The sequence below is a fragment of the Aspergillus chevalieri genome, chromosome 6 (genome assembly GCF_016861735.1).
Source record: "Aspergillus chevalieri M1 DNA, chromosome 6, nearly complete sequence".
In the NCBI taxonomy this organism is placed as follows: domain Eukaryota; kingdom Fungi; phylum Ascomycota; class Eurotiomycetes; order Eurotiales; family Aspergillaceae; genus Aspergillus; species Aspergillus chevalieri.
The window spans coordinates 1,543,062-1,558,546 of NC_057367.1; the positions used below are offsets into that span (position 1 = coordinate 1,543,062).

Sequence of the window (15,485 nt, forward strand, 5' to 3'; positions counted from 1 at the left end):
TGTTGGCGATCATGCTCATCAGCGCGTTTTGGAATCTGCAGATGCGGTTTCCGAAGAAGTTGAGCGTGTGCATTATGATGGGGTTAACGTTGCTTTCGGCGATTGTTACAATTTCCAGGCTCCAGCAGTGGAAGAATAAAGAAAACATCGATTGTTGCCAAATACAGCTAGATACATTTTGCCCAATCTAAGCCAGATGAGATCCAGCTATGTTTCGGCCAAGCGTGAATCTGAAGACCCATTACGCCGATCGTTCGTATAGCCAACTCCGCCTTTTCTCCTGCATAGGGGATACGCAGCGTCCGGTGATGCTATGCAGTAAGTCTATAATTGTCATAACGGTTAGCCTTATGCGCGATATATTGACGGGCATACCAAAGTAACTAGGAACACACTGACTAATTGCACCGGGAAAGCTCAACCTGCGTGTAGATTTGCTCCGGGTTCTGACAGTTCTGGACGTTGAAAGTGCAGCTGTTGGAGAACTTCTTCGTGTTCCCTTCTGCGTCGACGCCACACACGGGGTTATACTCCATCGTGCATACTGTGGGACAGCCGTAGCCTCCCTCTTGTGATGTAGGTAGTGCGAAGGATAGAGGGAGGAGGAAAGTGATGGCTGCGAGCAGGAACTTCATTGTGAATGGTTGATGATTTGTATCCTTGTAAGAAAAGAATTTTAATGTTTGATGGTGATGATGGGTATCAATGTGCTGGCTGATGGCCTCTTTTTATACCTCTTATGAATTTACTATGACCCAAATGCTGATAGGCCAATGGCAGGATCCTTGCTTAATTCGAGAACAGGTTTTACAGCCAAGACCATGCGCCCCCCCACCCCGGGACCGTTTCGGCACTCTAAACGAACTCAGCTCAGGAAGGCTGAGTCCCAGATATGATACATCCAATGATATCCAAAAATATGCAGTTCTTCTGCAAAAGGATCAGAATTTATGCTAGGGATTTCACTACGGCTACAGAATCCGGGGCAGCCGAATACGGCCAGTATCCGCACGGTAGTCAGCCAATCCTATCACATAAATACTGTGTTCTAAGAACGTTCGTAAATTAGGTCTAGTTTTTTTGGTGAGAAACAAGTCAACGCTGGAATCGCCGATACGAGAATGTGGCGATAGTCAGCCTCGATGAAAGGGCGGGCGGTTTTATATCACGAAAACTGCTTCTGGGCAATCCTTCGTGGTCTTTGTTTATGGATGGATTTCCTTGGAAATTGCTCGATGTCTTGGAATGCATATATAGAGACCACACATGTGGGTTCATCCATGGTATATCGTGTGATCAGCTTGGCATTAATGCATCTCAAAAACGACACCAATTATAACAATGGGAAGCCGTACTTTGAGGCTCTCGTCTCACATCAGCGCGCGATATTGGTTGATGACATAAATTGGAGGAAGTATAGCTTTCGCGAGGACGAAAGGCTCTTCTGGGTATCGGGAGGTTGCTGTGTGATTAGATCTATATCCTTTATCGGTATACTCCATGTATCGGGGAATAGTAATTAGTCGCTCAGCCAGACCTGGGCTTTTAGCTTTTCGAAGAAGTGCATTTTTCATCGCCAGACAAATCGCTGAATGATATCATCAAGGGCAGAAGTTCAAGCACCATTCCCCGTCCCACCAATGACTGTAAATGGAAACAAGCAAGGGCGATGTACCCCGCATACATGAACTCCCAGATTGACCACAAGACACCGGAGTTTCCGAAGGCTGAATGCAACACTCCATGTTTAGCTTGGTGAGGGTGCATGTCTAATGACCTCTGGTGGTACTTCTCTATCCATCGAACGATCACGGGGTGTGAGAAGATGTACATGGCGATGAGCCCAGGACTCATTTACATGCATTCTGGGCAGTGGCGCATTAGGGACTTTTATTTGGCCCCAGGTGCGGTTATGCCATTGGTGATGGAGGGTTCGTCTTGTGTTTCAATGGCTGAGTTGTCCCACGTTCCAGTCAATGCCCGGGTTTGACTGATGAGTGCCAGCCATTCTCAGGTTGTATACATAGAGAAGCTTTGTTTTTGGACATCGTCTTATAACTCATGGTTTCGAGTTATAGGGGTATAGTCCACCAAGAATACTACTCCTTATGAATGAACCCCGGGAGACCCGGGAGACCCATGTTCACAGAGCTAGCCCTACTATCATACACATCCAATGAACATGCTGTCGAGGTGACACAACCATCTTCATGGCCTTCTGTCGAATTTACTTCTCTTTTTCTGCTGAGTCCTTCTGGAGAGACTGGAGATATGTATGGGATATGTGCTTTTGGACAAATCTATCTGAGCAGCCCTACATCGATGGTGCATACATATCTCCGACAGGATTTCGAATCTGTCACTCATACGCTGCTAAATAAAGAATGACAGGCATGTATTTCCGTTGACTGAAACCATGTCAAGTTGTCCTTTTAGCTTCTTCCAACTACTCGCCAACCCGAAGACCTTTTCGGCTACGTGATATAGAGAATTCTCGCCAACGACACTGGAACGATATCGCTGTCCATCTAAATTAACATCCGAATAATCGAGACAATCCCACTGTCGATCACCTCCTTCTCGCCAACAAGCACGGCAAGGTCAAAGATACCGATGCCTAAGGCCAATGGCAGCGACACTGAAGCCTAGGGTTCTGTATTTAAAATCGATTACAACAACGACTTGTCTCAACGTCTGCCTAACTCTCGTGTTTGAAAAAACTTCTCGCGCTTCCTCTTTCCCTTCTCTCCTTCATTTTCCTCATCCACCATCCACGAAGCAATCATCAAGTTACCAGCAAACAAACCACTTACCAAAAGCCACTCACACAGGTAAACAACGCCATGAACCTCGCTCTCCAAGCATCAACCATCCTCCTCCTCCCTCTTGCCCTCGCACTCCCAACCCCAGAGGTACCAGAGGCCGTCGAAGAGCCAAGCGTCCCCGTCCCCGTCACCGAAGAGGCATCCATCTCAGCCCCAGCAGACGCTTGCCAACAACTCTGCCCTCCCGAATGGTCACCCATCTGCGCAAAGGACAGTGACAACCACATCGTGATCTTTTCCAATCAATGCCTTTTCAACAACGCGAACTGTGACAAGCACAGATATATCCTGGGACGGATGGAAGAGTGCTCTGAGGCAGGTGAGAATACGCCGATTCCGCCTATGTTTCCTTCGGCGTTTAAGGGATGATCTAATTGATGTTGAAGGATTGAGGGATTGGAGAGGAGTTCAGGTGATTTACTTTGACTTTTTGTTTCCTACATGTGCGTGCGCTTTTTTTATTTCTTTTGTTTTTGGATAACTGTTGGTTGATTATGGATAGTTACTGATCAATGTAATTGCTTTCTTTAACTTTCCTAGCTTTCTCCATCCGCCGTGGTCGTAAGCTTGCCGGCTACCCTATTTCAAGACATTTAGTTGACCGATCAAACCACCTAATACCACAGATGTCCGACCAGATAGTACTATAATTACAGTCCCCGCATATATATCTATTCCTCGACAGCCGGTAGACAAAACGCATAACATCCATACCAGAATTAGGCAGCCAAGACTTCCTTTACTCATGAGTCTGCAATACATTAATACGCCCTTCTAGGAGAATGATAGTTTCCATCTCACATAAGCACGCAAGATCACGCTGCAGTCGTATGATTGGTCTGGATCGTGACGTACAACGATCGCGGGGTAGTTTATATATCTGCCCGGTCCACACAGACATTTCTTAGTTCTACCTTAGTCTATGCTTGGTCTAGCAATCTGCGAATATGGAAATCCACATGGCGTCAGAATCAAATAACCGGCTCGATGCAACCGTTTCAGTGGTCAAATCCAACTACCCAGAAGTATTCCCAGATAGCGTCTGCGTACAAGCAGTCGTGCTCAGTCTAGCGTCCAATAATCTCAGCTGTGCTCGCCTTTGATACTTTCTAAACTGGTATGCTTATGCATACCAGGCAGAGGTATCAATCCGGTCGCTAAGCTGTATATCTATAGATGGGACGCATACTCAGTTCCCTCATCCGCTCCAGAACCATACAACGTCAATACACGATGGGGAATGGTCCCGGCCTGGGGATGCGGTATTATAATCGACTCGAGGATCCCATCACTATGTTCCGGGACATTGCTCTTCGGATACTGGCCCACGGCGTCCGCGCCTGTGGATTTGAAGTTGGCAGGTACTGGGCTGGATGGCCATCGGGCTGAGACATCGGAGCATCGGGAGAAAATCATGTCTGCGCATAGCGATTACCAGGTAAAAGGACACTATGAGCTCCCAGACGATGATGCTGCGGTGCGGTTTACGGAGGAGCAACTAGGTCAAATGGCTTGGTTTTCTCTGTTTGGCGCGATCTGGCAGACTGGATACCTGCTTAATCGGTATACATTTACGTCTAGTCCAGAGATCCATCTGCCTATCGGTCCCATGGGATAAAAGACATCTCATTGGAACGGTTTCCACACGGATCTGTCGCAAGCTGTGCTGGTGGGTTTGCCTACGTCTAGCAAGACAGCACGGGGATTCGTCTGGTAGATTCTCAACAAATGAGCTCCAACACCGGTCCATTGGCGTTTTTACAGGTTACGCAGGTCCGGGATGTTATCCAGGACATTGCGTCTCCACATGCGCACATATTATCTGAGGTATTTGATAACTCGCAAATGGACAGCGCAGTGGAGTTAATGTCAGGCTTTAATTTTCGGAGTCGTGATTGTCGATTTTGGTGGAAGTAACGCTGCTTTGGGTAAGTTTGTAGATTTGATACAAAAGAAAGAAAAGCTGCAAGGCGCTGGCTCTGTGGTTATCTACGTTGGACAAGAAGAGAAGGTACCCCTCGTTCATCTGATCAATCAAGCGGATAACTGACACTACTAGGTCACGTCCAATGAACGGAAGCCCCCGTCCGAAGACCTGCAAAAAGCCTTCCCAATTGTCAGCAACATCGCAGACATTCGAGACGCGGTCATCGCGAAAATAGGAAGACAAGCATACTACGACGATTTGCAAGCGAACTGGGGGGAATGGATCAGTGACAGGGAACTAACATCGCAGATTTGAAGCTTGTCTGGGAGCGGAGCGTCTCTGGAGAGCACAGTATCGAGACAGGCTGGAATCGACAGGTTGATGGAGATGCTGCTGCTGATGAGGGGTTGGTTTATCGGATGTGGTAGACACGGCTCTCTGACAGGAACATGTGAATTTGGAATATGATTGGTTCGATGCAGTCCACGTACTCTGCACAGCTTGCCATGCAAACTCGTCTAGCACACGAGTTCAAAATAGCAAACATTTCCCGCCCGCATACAGTACACGGGATGTCCACGAAATACTCCGTCCGTATGCCGTAGAACATCGAGTCAGGGACCAGACCCTTACTCTGATACATTCCCCACGGAACCCACGGATACAAGTGGCAATGCCCAGAGAACGGAATACACAGCCTTATTGTCCCAATCCCACCGAGAATTTTGCCCTGCCGTCCTTGATTCGGAGGCTTCGGAAAACTTCCTCCATCCAGATTCATGTGCCAGCCCAAGACAAGACACGAGACCCTTCACGGCGTAACCGAAAAGAAGCTTGCGTACTCAAGCTCGTATCCATGCACGCTGCCATATGCACAGTAAGCACTATGCTCAGTGAACAAGCAAAAAAAAATGCATCAATACCCCATAATACCAGTAGACAGCTCATTGACATAGCAAACGCCCACGTCATCCATTTCCCGTGACTACTTGGCCTATTCCCAATTCAGGAAAAAGCCTCGAATTTAGCCCCTTCGGGATCCTTCTGGAGTCTCAGGCTCCATCCAATCAAAGAGCAGTTGGTAAGGGGCTTTCTCCACACTCGCTGCACCGATCCAATGAGATACCGCCAGTTTTGCCGATCGATGGATCTCATTTCGTATGCCGGAGAGTTAACTAAGAATAGCTTGTTAGGCTGCTGGATTCCTGCAATGCTTAGTCATGCGTGGTATACAGGGCAATATGACTGGTACAAGGCTCCGAGAGGGTTCAAGTATCGAGTCTGGTTGGTCGATACTGTGGCGATCACCTGAAAAAAAGGGCCTGCGACGCCACGCCACTGTTGCTGCTGCGCCCTGTCAGCGGGTTTCCGGGCTATATGCCGATCCCATCGGACTGGTCTCCCGCTATTGTAATTACTTGCCGGGGATCCGATATATAAGGGGGTATGTCCCTGTTCATCTAACTCACTCATCAATCAACCCAAGCGTCTCACGAGATACATTTACTACAAACAATTGCATACTCCTCCCACCACATACAAACAAACAACTTAATCTATAACACAAACAACAACCAACCACAACCATGCAACTCAACACCCTGACCGCCCTCCTTCTCCTCTCCTCCACCTCCGTCCTCGCAGACTCCATCGGCGACTCTATCAACAACATCGTCGACGGTGCCAAAGGCGCCGCTTCCACAGCCGTTGACGGCGGCCGCAACATTGCCTCCGCAGCCGTAACCGGCGCCGAGGGCGCTGCCGCCGACGTCACCTCTGAAGGAGGAAACATTGCCTCGCAGGTCACCGGCGCCGCAGGCAGCTATCTCAACAGCGCCAGCGATGCCGCTGCGTCTGTGACCAGCTCGTTGGGATCGGAGGCTTCGAGCGCGACGGCGACTGCCACTTCGACTTCAGGATCAGCGTCTGCTAGTGAAACGGGATCGAGCTCGGGTAGTGCCAGTGCGTCCTCGTCGTTCATCACGACTACCTTGACCAACTCGCAGGGTGAGGCTACTGCGACGAGTACTTCGGCGTCTGCGGCGGATCAGACTACCTCTTCTTCTGAGGGTGCGGCGCCCCAGATGACTGGGTTTATGGGTGTTGCTGGTGTTGCGGGTGTTTTGGGTGTTATGGCTGCTCTGTAAGGGTGAGCTAGTTGGCGCCGGGATTGTGACATTTTCCTTTGTTATTTGATGATACCATGGTTATTTTGGATTTGAATTGGGGCGTTGTATAATTATTTCCTGGATTGTCCATATTATACCAGCAGGAAATCTGAAATCTGACCTCGTCCATTTGTTTCTGTCTATGTGCAATGCGCTGCAATCATTTGAAATTATCCACATCAAAGTAAAATGTCTTTGTTCAAAAGATAATGAAACGAGTGTAAGAAGAATATAACTAAGTAAAAGAATTATAAAACTTAAGCCTTGGTATCATTGTCCTCCCCCGATGCACTTCCAGGTGAACCACCATGCGCTTCGACCGTCATTTTCGGGCCGGTGTACCACTTGCGCGCGAAAAGAATGTAGTACGTCGCACTCGCAAGCCACACGAAACCGTTGAGAACGATCGTATAGTTCATCGAGTCCGCTGTTATCGTCAGCATACTATCCATCATGCAAAAGTAAAGAGGTAAACTTACGCGACGGGTTCGGTCCATCGCTTGGGAACATGGACAACACCAAACCGAACAATAACCACACAACGGCCACAATGGCAATCGGCTTACTCAAGAATCCCATGTAGAATTCGCCAGGCTGGAATCGGCCCTTGCCCCAGACAAGACGGCACATGATGGGAACTCCCCATGCGACGTAGTTACTGGCGACGAAGAGCGAGAACAGGGCGTTGGCGGCGACAGAGTTGATCAGGCACAGCAGACCGAAGATGATGGAAACGACGATCAATCCGATGATGGCGTTCACTGGTTGGTAGCGGATGCGACGGCTCACGTGGCGCCAGACATTGGAGAAGGGCAGGGCGCCGTCACGGGAGAAGGCCCAGACTTGACGGGAGGCAGCGGTAATCTGACCTGTTAGTACGGAAAACATGGAGGCGAAGAAGAGCCAGAACATACCAAACTGAGACCGATGAGGAACTGAGCAACAATCAAAACACTCATGAATCCGAGAGCACCCTTCTTCCCAAGTGCGTCGTAGTAAATCTGCGCCATCGGCTGTCCATACACACTGTTGATCGTAGCACTGACATCCGGGTTCATGCAAGCAGCGATAACAGCCAAAATCAAAAAACCCAGAACACAAGCAGAGCCGGACGACAGCATGATACCAATAGGAACCGCCTTCGCTGCGTGCAACGCCTCCTCACTCATGTGGATACACGAGTCGAAGAATCCAATGGACCAAATCGGAGCCAGGAAGGCCAGAATGAAACACCATCCGGTGGGCCAGGTCGTCTGGTTTTCCACATGACCAAACACCCAGCTTCCCTCGTTCAACGATTCCCCGCCTGTAACCTTTCCAACGGGCAGGGCGATGACCGTAGCGACGATGAGAGCGACATTCATGAAGATACAGAAGTTTTGGATCTTGGGCATGATACGGCCGAAGTAGACGGTGCAGATTCCGTGGACAACGATCAATCCGACGTAGGCTCCGTAGATAACGCCGTTGGATGCAGACCAGTTTCCATCGCGAGCAATCGAAACGCATGCGAGGATCATCGTGGAGAGGGTATCTGCAGTCATCAATATCCTGTTAGCCGACTGTTCCATCTGAGCTTTGCGACAATCACTTACAGTCGACAGAGCAAATGCCTCCAATCAAACCCAGTGTGTTACTGTATCCGACCATGAAACTCAACGGATGCTTCCACTTGTTGCCCGCAAAGTAGTGTGTCCACCAGTAAAGACCACCGGCTGTTGGCATCGCAGATGCCAGGTCCGACTAGAAGGGGTAAACGTTATTATCGATGCGATCGAATGCGACGGAGGGGGAAATACCAATGCCAAACCAACGCATAAAATAAAGATACTCGCAGTCAACCAGCCCTATAATTTCCCAGTCAGCGGTGATCCAACATGCGACGTCAATTTAAGCATACCCAAACCATGCCTGCCGGTCCAGCCGGCAGCGAAAACGAAATAGTCGATGCGATGGAAGGAACCAAACTCATAATACTAAATGCGACCGCGAAAATCTGCACCGTGGAGTATTGTCGCTTCAACTCCTGCTTGTAGCCCATTTTCGCTATCAACCACATTAGCGATGCCCTTCCCTCACTTTGCTATCGCATCTACATACCCAGGAGCTCCATATCCCCAGAACTAGCGAGGCTAGCATCGTCAGCGACCGTATTGGCGGCGACCGCCGCTTGCGTGTCGGTAACTGTGGGCATTTTCGACTCCATGACACGAGATATCAATCGCTTTTTTTTCTTTTTTTCTCCAGGCCCGACGTGCGCCGAATCGTAGGTGGTGAACAGTCGGGCAAGAGAAGATGTCGACGGGGAAAAAAAAGAAACGAGAAACCTGTCAGGTGTCGAGGACGGGCTTAAGTTCAAAACATAAAGTTCTGACCGAGATTGCCAATAATAATTGTGGCCGAAGTTAATTCTTCAGAATTGGGACTTGCAGGGGTAAACGTCGCCGGCCTGCATGTCTGATTAAACGCAGCAACAGTAATGCAATTGAAGGCAAACCCAGAACAAATAGACTGTGGATCAAACGCCGTGAGTCTCCTCCGTGCTAAGCAGTGCTAAGAGCAACTATCCGTGCACCGTCAATAGCGTCCACGCGGTGCAATCCGCCAATGTATCAGTTCGCCGGTACTTTTTTTTTCTTCCCGAATTTGAGCTTGTTGCCACGGACGGCGTTCCTGCCTCTAGCGACGGCCATTGGCAGAGGGAATCGGGGAGAGGCGACTGAGGGAATTGGAACCAGTGGCTCCGACCACCGGTACAGTGCGATGAGTACACAGTTCATGCGACCCTTTCAGAGAGCTGCCGTGAGCTATACCATCGACACGTGACCGCCAAGACCATTATTAAGCGATAACAACTCACACGGCCTTTTTAAATACCATACACACACATCAAAAATTCTGTCTCAAAATTTCTTTTTCGTTATTTATTTTTATTCTTCAATCATAAGTGTTGCAGATCAGTTGAATATTCATTTCTTATCGAAATGGACCTTGATTGTGGCATAATTGATGTAGATGAGTTTGCTAGATCAAATGTTGACATCGATACACACACGGCCCCTTTATAAGTGGTTTCTGAGTGGTTACTAACTACTTGGCATAGGAACCAGCTATTCCCATCCCACTTACCAATGCCAAAGGCCGCTCCCTTGAGACAATTAAGATTGAATATATTGATGACCTACCAGAGTATCCAATGAGTGATCTGAATGGTTATACATATGTTGTTGCTTCAAGAGGACGATCACAAGTTGAAATGGAACAGCTGGTCCATGACGTAAGTACTCTGTTGGTGCTTTACTACTGGTTGCTAAGTACTTCCAGATTCAATATGCAAAGCGACAGCTTTATAAACAGAAGCGACCAATCTACTGTCCATTTTTTGACTGTTCTGTTAAAAAATGGACCTGGCAATGCTCTGGAATCTATGCATGTGAATTCCTGAATCCATTTCTTCAATCATATCATCATACATCTGTTGATGAACATGTTTGGCAAGAGATCCAGAAATCTCAGAGGGAGATCCAGCTCTTAGAGTCTGATGTCAGCAAACGGAATGCATATAGGTATGCTAACTGCTTGGCAGGTGTCTACTAACCGGTTGCTAACTGCTTAAAGTTATTATCGCTCCAAGATGGCCTTCTTCAAGAAGGGCCTTGCCTGCATTGATCAGCTTCCCACATGTAAACCAGTCTTTAAACGACACACCCAAATGGTTTGTTTTAGTCACCGTCACCTTTCAAGCCATTGGTAGCTGGCTGCTAACTGCTTAAGAACATTCATGGTGATCATGCCCCTTATATTGGATGTACCAATGAAACCTATGATATTTTGACGAAGCATCATAGGGGAGCAATTCAAGGCCATACAGTGATTAACTTGGAATTTCTTGAGGATCTGTTTAATAAGGAGATCATGCCAGCAACAGAGGAATGTGGTGTTTTTGAATCATTGACATCACGACGGAAATACTGTGGTAGGTGCTTGTGAGGTGGCTGTTAGCTGGTTGCTAACTGCCTGTCAGGTCGAGATCATCCTCAAGGATCAGGCCGTCTAATACATTCAACTTGTGATGTTACATTCAATGCCTTGATCCCAGTGGATATTGAACAATGTCCATATATATTGTTTACATCTCATGGTGTGCATAAACACCCACCCCCACCACCAAGCAAAGCACCAGAACGGATTTTACAAGGGGTTAAAAGGATTGTTGAGCAATTGCATGATCCAAGTTTAACCACAGGTGAGCACCTAAAAAGCGGTAATAAACTGCTTGCTAACCACTTGCATAGCACAATTCCTTCGCAATCCCCAGTTAGAAGCTTTTTGCCGACAGTATGATGCATCAACATTAGCAGAAATCCACTCTAGCTTCTGTAATAAGGACCGAGTTTCAGCCATTATTCAAAAACAGCGTCTACTTTCATATCCAGGTGGGCAGGACATCAATGGTCTAATTTTTCTTGAAAAGACAAATGAATATATGAGTGTAAGTGGCTGCCAGCTGCTTTTTTAGTGGAACCTGGGTGCTTACCAAGTGCTTAGGACTACATCCAAGAGAAATATCATGACTCACAGGGTACCATGGTTCTATGCGGCTTTAAGCAACAAATTGAGCTTCTTTCACGTCTTCTCTCCCTTGAGGTTGACATGTCATTCAAGCATATCCGGGCAAAGACTATGAATGAAGTGCTTTTTGCAACATTTCTACCAGATCAGTGCAAGGGCAAGTACTCTACAACTGCTTGGTGTGCAGTTACTGACCAGTTTATAAATAGTCATTACCTTACTCCGAGTTTTTACCAATGAAGATTCCACTGCTGGTTATTATCGACTTTTCAAGCGAGCCTTCAGCCTTGTTAAGAAGGTAACTGGAAAAGATGTTAAGTTTGATCCAATTCATGGCTGTGGGATCCATGGTATCATCCTTGACATGGATACAAAACAATATACTGGTGAGTACCTATTAGCCACTCAGTAGCCAGTTGCTAAGTGGTTAGGCCTTGGTCAGTATCTATCTGAAATTGATCCTAAACATCGTGATATAATATGGCACTTACAACATATGGTTGTATTCTGCCGTGTACATTATCAACGGTCAATCCTAAATGCCATTGGAACCAGAAGTCAAGGTTCACCCCTTTGGAGCCGTATGATGAGTTTGCTAGACTGCAAATCAGAGGATGATTATGATACCTTGCTTGATCTATTCATAAGTACATTTACTGGTTATCAACTGCTTTGTCAGGGGTTACTAACTGGCTAGCAGAATATGAAGATGCCAATGTTCGCAGCTGGGCAATACACAAGAAAGGTGCAGTCATCAAGGCAGGATTGAATAAAGCATGTTCTCACATTCAATCACACTTCTTTGATGAGTTGCGGAATCATACAAATGCAGTGGAACAGTCACATCAAAAGTCATATGCTTCTGGGAAATATTTAACACTGGTGGAAGCAGTCAAGAAGTGAGTACTAAGCAGTTTGGAAGCAGTTTGCAAATGGATAGACCATCTTACTGATTTAATTCCAGTTCTGCAAAATTGGACAAGGAAGACATTCTTCAGTATGATAACTTCAAGAACTTTAACATTCATCATTCATATCGAACATCAAATATGGAGGCGAATTATCTTTGTCATATGAGTCGTGAAAGCATGTTCCCTGGACAACTGAAGAGGTGGTTAAAATGGTAACTGCTTGCTAACTGCTTGACTTACAGGTAACCGCAAACGCAGACGGTCTTCCTCTAACAATGTTTCTGACAGTTCATCTGGTTCACAGCAGCAACAATCAACACAACAGGCTTCAAAATCACGCTCTCCATCAACATACACTGGTGATAATGAGTAAGTCTTTAAGCCCTTGATAGCTGCTTGGCAGGTGGTTGACAACCAGTCAGGTCAATCAAGTCAGACCATCTGCGGCGTATTGCATCAGCAAATGCCTCAAGCCTTGAACACAGAAGGCAGGAACTTGAGCTTCGACAGCTCGAAGCAGATATCAGACAGAAAGAAGCAGATATTGAAAAGCAAAAGGAGGAAATTCATTTAAAGCGACTGGAGAATGAGAGAATAGAGCTGGACCTTATGGAGCGGCGGATGCGAATCCAGGAACATCAGCAAGAGAACTGCTAGGCGCTTGCAAACCAGTTAGATATCAGCTGAGAAGCAATTAATAGACGACAACATCTAATACAGTCTGTTCATAAATATATATACTTATTCAACATCATGAACTATTTCTCTGAATGGTAAGTTGACTGCTTCATAGAAAGTACTTGACCTAATCATATGATAAATATGTTCTACAATATATATATTTATGAACGTGATTCATATCATTGCTTCGTTGCATGCTAACTAGAGAAGTGAAAATGCTAGATGACCAGTTTGCAACTGCTTAGCAATTGCTTGTCCACCTGCTCAGCTCTGAGCCTCAGAGGACTGGGGTTACACCTTGCTGCAGTCAAAGAGATGGAAATGGTGACATTGAGAGGCATCCTTACAGCATGCATTCCAGCTTGCACACTGATTGCATGGGATGTGCACTCCCATTTCCACTACCTTCTTGCGCATGTTTGTGATGTGAACCTAGGTACCCCGTAAGCAGTTGAGAAGCGGCTAACAAGCGGCCACATAGTACTCACAGTTCCATCCTTCTTCATTGGCAGGGGAGGGAGCGCTTCATCAGAGCTTGGCTCATCAGAGGCATCATCATCATTATCCTCATCATCTTCAGGAGGGTCTGGCAGATCTTCAGTCGCTTCATCCGATCCATCTTCAACAACCACAGGCGAGGAGGCAGAGGCAGGTGCTGAAAAGAGCTGCTTGTACCACTCTGTGCGGCTGTGTTACAGACACCAACACATCAATCTCACGTGAGAATGCGGGGAGACAAGGCAGAATCATTGGACAAGAAAGGAAGAAAGAAATGCAGGAAAAGCAGGGATCAAGCTGATATCCGATGGACATGTCACGTGATCATCTACTCCAGATATACCCCCAAGGGAGTAGCCGAAAGAGTATATATCAAGACACGGCATGATTGGATCGACCCAAAATATACTCCTGGAGGAGTAGACGCAGGAGTATACCGGGAAAGATATATAAGGACGCTCATTCATGTACTTAGCTTAGTTCTTCGCGATCAATTCAAGTCTTACAGCATTGGTTACCTTCTAGTTTCTGACTCGTCCGCACTTAACCAACAACCCAGTATATATACTCGGTTGGCCTTGTTTCTCTATTCGTTACCTTTACTGTTTCTACTTGTTGAATATCTTACGGAGCCTGGAGGGGGCGACATACCCATCAACGCATACGACATACCGAACCGGACCCGGAGGGGCATTGAGCATACGATTACTTGAGAGACACTTAGGGTAAGTGTCCAGTCTCGAAATACAACTAACTAGAACCCTAGGTACGATACGAGAGAAGCCAGGTTGTGACACATTGATCGCCAGTCAGTACGAGTCAGGTTTCGAGACTATATTGACTTAAAACACGAACTGCAACCATGTCTAACAACAGTAACAGCAACACTACTCCTAGATCCTCTCGTGGATCTGAGGGACGAACTCCGACTTATGAAGAACTCTTTGGAATGGTTAGCCAGCTGCAGGAAAGCATCACTACTTTGGAAGAACGACAGTCAGCCAAAGCTATCAAAGTTCGACCACCGGAACCCTTTGATGGTACTCGATACAAGTTGCGACCCTTCATCACTCAATTGGACTTGTATGTCCGCATGAACCGGAGCAAGCTCATATTTGAATCCGACAAAGTCCTACTTGCAGCAACTTACTTGACTGGACCAGCATTTGATTGGTTTGAACCTACCTTGCGTGACTTCCAGGAGAAAGATGAACAGTACCATAACGACAATACCACCGAGGTTTTCAGCAGCTTCACTGAATTCAAGAAACGACTCCAGGGAACATTCGGAGATATTGACGCCACACGGAACGCTGAACGAAAGCTATGGCGACTCAAACAGACAGGATCAGTAGCCAAGTTGGTATCTGATTTCCAGCAGATCATCACCCATCTGAATTGGGACGAGACGATGTACATTGCGAAATTCGAGGAAATGTTGAAACCAGAGATTCAGGAGAAACTGGTTTGGATGGAACGACCGACTTCATTGAACGAACTCTTTGAACGAGCCGTCAAGATTGACAACACCCTGTATGACCTTAGAGTCAGACAGAAGGAGTCACGATATGGGAACACCTTTAGAGGAAACCCACGAACGAGCCACTATCGATCGAACGATAAACGACCAGCTCAACCACGAAGCCAAGGGTATGAAGATCCCTATGGACCACGACCGATGGAGCTGGATGCCACACAGCATAGGCCCTTCGTGTCCGACAAGGAAAGAGAACGAAGAAGGAAAGAGAAACTTTGCTTCACATGTGGAAAGCCGGGCCACATGACGAAGGCATGCAAGCAACGACAGAACGTTAGGCCTCAGCAACAACGAAATGATAACAAGCAACTGCACGCTACCCAGGAGAGAGGAGCGTATGACACCACAGGAATTGTGAACCCTGAA

General features: G+C 47.0%; 9 protein-coding genes across 9 annotated transcripts; 5 read left to right on the plus strand and 4 right to left on the minus strand.

The window, feature by feature from the left end:
* Positions 1–323: 323 nt before the first annotated feature.
* On the minus strand, positions 324–635 carry ACHE_60543A (Kazal-type serine protease inhibitor family protein; the record flags this gene model as incomplete). Its single annotated transcript, XM_043281728.1, has 2 exons — position 324; positions 400–635. Coding segments are annotated over 2 exons (237 nt in total).
* A 910-nt stretch (positions 636–1,545) lies between these two features.
* On the minus strand, positions 1,546–1,854 carry ACHE_60544A (uncharacterized protein; the record flags this gene model as incomplete). The annotated part of the gene is made up of 1 exon (XM_043281729.1): positions 1,546–1,854. One exon carries the CDS (start codon positions 1,852–1,854, stop codon positions 1,546–1,548), a length of 309 nt encoding a protein of 102 aa, XP_043139180.1.
* Positions 1,855–2,843: 989 nt separating this feature from the next.
* Positions 2,844–3,194, plus strand: ACHE_60545S (uncharacterized protein; the record flags this gene model as incomplete). Its single annotated transcript, XM_043281731.1, has 1 exon — positions 2,844–3,194. One exon carries the CDS (start codon positions 2,844–2,846, stop codon positions 3,192–3,194), a length of 351 nt encoding a protein of 116 aa, XP_043139181.1.
* An 871-nt stretch (positions 3,195–4,065) lies between these two features.
* ACHE_60546S (uncharacterized protein) lies at positions 4,066–4,443 on the plus strand (the record flags this gene model as incomplete). Its single annotated transcript, XM_043281732.1, has 1 exon — positions 4,066–4,443. One exon carries the CDS (start codon positions 4,066–4,068, stop codon positions 4,441–4,443), a length of 378 nt encoding a protein of 125 aa, XP_043139182.1.
* A 110-nt stretch (positions 4,444–4,553) lies between these two features.
* On the plus strand, positions 4,554–5,067 carry ACHE_60547S (uncharacterized protein; the record flags this gene model as incomplete). The annotated part of the gene is made up of 3 exons (XM_043281733.1): positions 4,554–4,652; positions 4,699–4,836; positions 4,885–5,067. 3 exons carry the CDS (start codon positions 4,554–4,556, stop codon positions 5,065–5,067), a joined length of 420 nt encoding a protein of 139 aa, XP_043139183.1.
* A 1,271-nt stretch (positions 5,068–6,338) lies between these two features.
* ACHE_60548S (putative GPI anchored protein) lies at positions 6,339–6,899 on the plus strand (the record flags this gene model as incomplete). The annotated part of the gene is made up of 1 exon (XM_043281734.1): positions 6,339–6,899. One exon carries the CDS (start codon positions 6,339–6,341, stop codon positions 6,897–6,899), a length of 561 nt encoding a protein of 186 aa, XP_043139184.1.
* Positions 6,900–7,177: 278 nt separating this feature from the next.
* Positions 7,178–9,126, minus strand: UGA4 (putative GABA permease (Uga4); the record flags this gene model as incomplete). The annotated part of the gene is made up of 7 exons (XM_043281735.1): positions 7,178–7,347; positions 7,400–7,784; positions 7,835–8,454; positions 8,516–8,663; positions 8,720–8,767; positions 8,821–8,966; positions 9,021–9,126. 7 exons carry the CDS (start codon positions 9,124–9,126, stop codon positions 7,178–7,180), a joined length of 1,623 nt encoding a protein of 540 aa, XP_043139185.1.
* A 778-nt stretch (positions 9,127–9,904) lies between these two features.
* Positions 9,905–13,060, plus strand: ACHE_60550S (uncharacterized protein; the record flags this gene model as incomplete). Its single annotated transcript, XM_043281736.1, has 14 exons — positions 9,905–9,955; positions 10,024–10,197; positions 10,245–10,486; positions 10,539–10,635; positions 10,695–10,896; positions 10,945–11,166; positions 11,216–11,412; positions 11,469–11,649; positions 11,702–11,878; positions 11,924–12,139; positions 12,193–12,391; positions 12,457–12,578; positions 12,646–12,772; positions 12,826–13,060. 14 exons carry the CDS (start codon positions 9,905–9,907, stop codon positions 13,058–13,060), a joined length of 2,442 nt encoding a protein of 813 aa, XP_043139186.1.
* Positions 13,061–13,485: 425 nt separating this feature from the next.
* ACHE_60551A (uncharacterized protein) lies at positions 13,486–14,252 on the minus strand (the record flags this gene model as incomplete). The annotated part of the gene is made up of 2 exons (XM_043281737.1): positions 13,486–13,763; positions 14,234–14,252. The coding sequence occupies 2 exons, from the start codon at positions 14,250–14,252 to the stop codon at positions 13,486–13,488; spliced, it is 297 nt and encodes a 98-aa protein (XP_043139187.1).
* Between the last annotated feature and the right edge of the window lie 1,233 nt (positions 14,253–15,485).